The sequence below is a fragment of the Penaeus monodon genome, chromosome 40, assembly GCF_015228065.2.
Source record: "Penaeus monodon isolate SGIC_2016 chromosome 40, NSTDA_Pmon_1, whole genome shotgun sequence".
NCBI lineage: Eukaryota > Metazoa > Arthropoda > Malacostraca > Decapoda > Penaeidae > Penaeus > Penaeus monodon.
Window position 1 is genome coordinate 10,210,405 of NC_051425.1, and position 5,000 is coordinate 10,215,404.

General features: G+C 47.6%; 1 protein-coding gene across 2 annotated transcripts in view; it reads left to right on the forward strand.

Moving 5' to 3' along the window:
• Nucleotides 1-5,000, forward strand: part of LOC119597798 — a 40,905-nt gene that overhangs the window by 34,439 nt on the left and 1,466 nt on the right. For both annotated transcript variants that reach the window (XM_037947433.1, XM_037947432.1), the window contains exons 7-11: nucleotides 1,629-1,768; nucleotides 2,231-2,368; nucleotides 3,016-3,536; nucleotides 3,868-4,011; nucleotides 4,133-4,211. In XM_037947433.1, the coding sequence (XP_037803361.1) occupies nucleotides 1,629-1,768; nucleotides 2,231-2,368; nucleotides 3,016-3,536; nucleotides 3,868-4,011; nucleotides 4,133-4,211 (1,022 nt within the window). The remainder of the gene's footprint in view (nucleotides 1-1,628; nucleotides 1,769-2,230; nucleotides 2,369-3,015; nucleotides 3,537-3,867; nucleotides 4,012-4,132; nucleotides 4,212-5,000) is intronic.

A 5,000-nucleotide genomic window follows, 5' to 3' on the forward strand; every position in this document is an offset into this window, starting at 1 on the left:
GTTGGTGAATGGGGGGAAGAGAGAGATTGATGAATGGGGAAGAGAGAGGTGAATGGGGAAGAGAGAGGTGAATGGGGAAGAGAGAGGTGAATGGGGGGGAGAGAGGTGAATGGGGAAGAGAGAGGTGAATGGGGAAGAGAGAGGTGAATGGGGGGAGAGAGAGAGATTGATGAATGGGGGGAGAGAGAGATTGATGAATGGGGGAAGAGAGAGAGATTGATGAATGGGGGGAGAGAGAGGTTGGTGAATGGGGGGAAGAGAGAGGCTGAATGAATGGGGGAAGAGAGAGAGTTGGTGAATGGGGGGAGAGAGAGAGATTGATGAATGGGGGAAGAGAGAGAGATTGGTGAATGGGGGAAGAGAGAGGTTGATGAATGGGGAGAAAAGAGATGGAAAAATGAAAAAAAAAAATTGCCCACGTATGTAGCTGTTGTGGGAAAAGGGAGAAAGAATGAAAATAAGATGAATCAATAGAAGGCATTAGATAGATTGATAAATGAGAGTCGTAATAAAATGAAATACGTGAAGGAATGAAAAAATAAATGAATGGATGAAAAGTATAACTAGAATTGAATACATGAATTTAAGACAATCAAACACGTGAATAAATTTTTAAAAAAGAAGTGTAGTTCCTGAGATAAATCAGTGAAGTGAAAAGTTTTGAGACAATGATTATAATGATGATTGATGATTATAGATAATAACATTAATGATATTAATAGCGATAATGATAAAATCTTTTTGATGGTGATAGTGATGATAATGATTATGATGCTGAAAAAAATGATAATGAAAATGATGATGATAATGATAATATTAATAATAATAATGATAATGATAATAATAATAATAATAATAATAATAATGATAATAAAATAATAATAATAATAATAATAATAACAAAATAATAATAATAATAATAATAATGATAATAATAATAATAATAATAATAATAATAATAATAATAATAATGATAATGATAATGATGATAATAACAACAACGACAGTAATCAAGGATCCTACTAATGCCACAGCTGCTGCTACTATTAATAATAACAATAATCATTATTATTATTATCATTACAATAATAATAATATTAATAAGAATAATAATGATAATTATAATAATGATAATGATAATAATGATGATGATAATAACTGTGATAATTAGAATAATTATGATAATAATAATGATAAAAATAATGATAATAAAGAGAGCTATTTAGTTCATATTTAAAGAACGAGTTTCCCCCCCCCCCCCTTCCTCTCTCACCTTCCCCTTCCTCTCTCCCCTTCCCCTTGCTCTCCCCCCTTACCTCCTCCCTTCCCCCCCTCCTCCCTTCCCCCTCCCCGTCTCTCGCCCCTTTCCTCTTCCTTCCCTTGCTCCCTCTTTCTCCTTCCTTCCTTTTCCCCTTTCCTATCCACCTCCTTCCTCTCCACCCTCCCTTCCCTACCTTTCGTCCTCCCCTTCCTCCCCCTTCCCCTCCTTCCTCCTTCATCCCCTCCTCCTTCCCCCTTTCCCTCTCCCCCCCTTCCATCCTCCCCCTTCCATCCTCCCCCTTCTCCCCTTTCCTCGCCCCTCCCCCTCCAACTCCCCCCCTTTCCTCGCCCCTCCCCCTCCCCCACAGCCGGACGCCGCCTGTTCACGACCGGCTTCGGGACGCCGGTGTGCGGCTGTCCGGACGGCACCTACGAGGAGGACGACGACCTGGACGACGACGTGTGCGAGCCGGTCCTCGCGCGCCTCTCCGGATGCCCCGCCGGCGAGGTCAGTGGCGGGCGGAGCGAACGGCAGACAGGGGAGGGGGGGCGTAGACAGGGGAGGGAGGGGGGGAACGATGGATAGGGGGAGGGAAGGTGGATAGGGGGGGAGGGGAAAGGTGGATAGGGGAGGGAGAGGGGGAAAGGTGGATAGGGGAGGGAGAGGGAAAGATATATGGGGAATAAAGAATAAGAAAGGGAAAGAACATTGTAAATACGAAGAGTAGGGGGGATAGGAAAGAAAAAGAAAGTGCAAAGGAGAAAGCAGTAGATGGGGGGGACAAGAACAAACGGCAAAGGGGAAAAGGGCTGGCAAAAGAAAAGAGAAAGAGAAAGAGAGAGAGGCGGAGACGGTAACTGAGGCTGACGATTCCCACAAAAATAAAAATCGACGGGCATCTTTGGCTAAATTTCAAGGACGAGGATGCGATTCACACGATTAACCCCCCCTACCCCCTCTCTCCCCCAGGTGTTCTGGTTCACGAGCTTCCGGCGCCCCCCCGAGTGCGTGCCCGACCCCTGCAAGGGACTCAACCTCAAGCGGGGCCCCAGCGACCTGCCCTTCGCCCCCTCCCTGCACGACGGCAAGTGCTACCAGATCGGCTCGGTAAGGCGTCCTCCTGCGTCTCTTCTTTTCTTTCTTGTCTTCTTTCTTTCTTCCTTTCTGTCTTCCTTTCTTTCTTCCTTTCTTTCTTCCTTTCTCTTCTATTCCCTCTTTCTTGCCTTTGCCTTTCGCCCCATTCGCCCCCTCCCTGCACGACGGCAAGTGCCACCAGATCGGCTTCTGGATCTATCTTTCTTTCCGTCTTTCTCTTTGTTCCCTCTTTTGTTTTTCTTTTTTTTTCTCTCTCTTCTTCTCATTCATCATCATGGTTCATCCTTTCGTCTTTTCTCTTCTGTCTTCTCTTTCCTGTTTTTTTCTCCTTCGGCCCTGCGACTTATTGCCGTCTTTGCTGATTTCCTTTCTGCCTTTGTTCCTCTCAGACTGTCCTTCTCTTTCGTTTCCGCTTTCTCCCTTCTTCCGCCCTTCCTCCGCGCCTGGCGAGTGCCGCCCTTTGCTGCTGCCCCTTTCCTCCCCTCTCTCTTGCCTGCTTTCGCTCCTTTCCCCTTCCTCAGTTCCCTCCTTTCGTCCTCATCCTTTCATGTCTTTCACTGCCGCCAGTTTCCTACTGTCCCCTCCCTGTCTCTCATCTCCTCCTTCCTTCCTTCCTTCCGTCCCCCCCCTCCCCCCTAACCCCCTCTCCTCCCCCGCAGCGGCCGCCCTTCTGCCAGAGCGACGAACTCTACTCGCTGTCGTTCGAGCTCCTGCGCGGCGTGTGCTCGACGCTCGACGACGCCGGCTACCAGCTGCTCGACGCCGACACGCTCGACTTCCTGGCCAGCGTCTACGGGTCCCCGCTGCCCCGCGACGCGCCCTCCAAGGACCCCAAGGACTCCCGTGCCAAGCCCTCGTCCTCCTCGTCCTCGTCCCGCCGCCGCCCCTCCTCGTCCTCGTCCCGTAAGGGCGTGAAGGCCAAGATCACGCCCGCCGGCACGACGCTGCTGGTGCGCCCCGCCATCGGCTCCTCCGTCATGAAGGCGGCGGCCAACGTGAGCTTTCCGCCGCCCTTCATCATGGGCCAGTCGGTCGTGGCCAACCACCACGACGACGCCGACGACGACGCCCTCGAGGACGCCCACGCCATGGTCGCGCTTCTGCCCACGCACATGAACGCCTTCTCGCCGCCGCTCATCGCCGTCAACGGCTCCGTGTCCGTCCTCGGCTTCCTCAGCAAGTGAGTCCGGCGCCGGGGCGGGCGTGCGTGCGTGCGCGCGTGCGTGCGTGTGCTCTATGTGTGTGTATGGATATGTGTGTGTATATATAGGCATATATGTATATATGTATATATATATTTACATATATATTCATGCATATATGTGTGTGTGTGTGTGTGTGTGTGTGTATATATATAATTAATTTATATAGATAATGTATATGTATATATTCTGTGCAGATATAATATATGGATAGACAGATATAGATATAGACATGCATGTATATATTACAAAGCTTAAGAGATGTAAAGCGAAGAGCGACCTTGCACTCCCCCCCCTCCTCCCCCACAGCCTGGTGCCGGGCGCGCCCCCCCTGCACCACCGGGGGCGCCGTTCCCCCCAGCCGTTCGCCTCCCCCGGCAACGTGTTCGAGCCCGGCCTCTCCGCGTGCCGTGCCGGTGCCAGGCGCGACGGCAACGCCAAGTGCCGTGACACGTGAGTTGACACTGAGTAATGGTGTCTGAAGTGATGATACACTGCGTCCAGACTTGTAAGCGTGACTTTATATATTGCACAATCCTCTCCATGAGTAAATCCTCTTCGCCTCCCCCTGCAGAGTCCTTCCGAGCCGGTACCCCCCTTCCCGCCCCCGCAGGACCGCCCCGCCCGTGCCCGCCCGGCCCTCCTGCCCCCCCGTAAGTGGCCGCTGCTCTGCTGCAGGAGAGCGGCTCTCGGCGCTCGCTGGCCTCGAGAGGGAGCGCTACGATAAGCTTGATTTTATAATTGCGATGTCTCTTTTTCCATCTGTTTTGTGCTTTTACTGTCTGCATCATTTTCTTTTTTTTCTTATTATTCTTTTTTCTTAATGGCTTATATGTCGCCCCTCTTAGAGACATTCTAGTTTTACACTTTAAATTGAAATTTCCATTTGTTTTTTGCTTTGGTTTATTTTTGGTGTTGTTGTTGTTGCAGATTTTGACTAAAAAGTGGTTTTCTCCTTAATTTGGCTAAAGACACACCCCTTTTTCCTGATTTCATGCTCCCTGTCTCCCCGAGGAAGTGCAATTAGGAATAGATTTAACAGATTCTAATTTAATCAAGATTTCTTTTCATCAGATCAATAAAAAAAAAGGTATAACTGAGTTTAGTTAATTTGGAAGTTTACCTGATTTGAGTCGAATAGAACTAATTCGGAATTTTCTTGATCAAAGCATCGCAAATATTTCTCTGAATTCAAGTACAATTTATTTGAAAACAATTCAGTCAGTTTTCAGTTTAAGTTATCTTAATCAGAATGGCTTTGGAGTCAATATAACCAAAATCAAATTCATGTTAATTTGATCAAAATTCAGTTAAAGCTGAGATAACAAAAAAAAAAATCTGTTAATTTGCATCAGAATTCAAGTATAAACGAGAATACACAACAAAAATCTTTAAGTTCATGCAATCAGAATTAAACTGAAGCTAACATAACCAGAATTCAA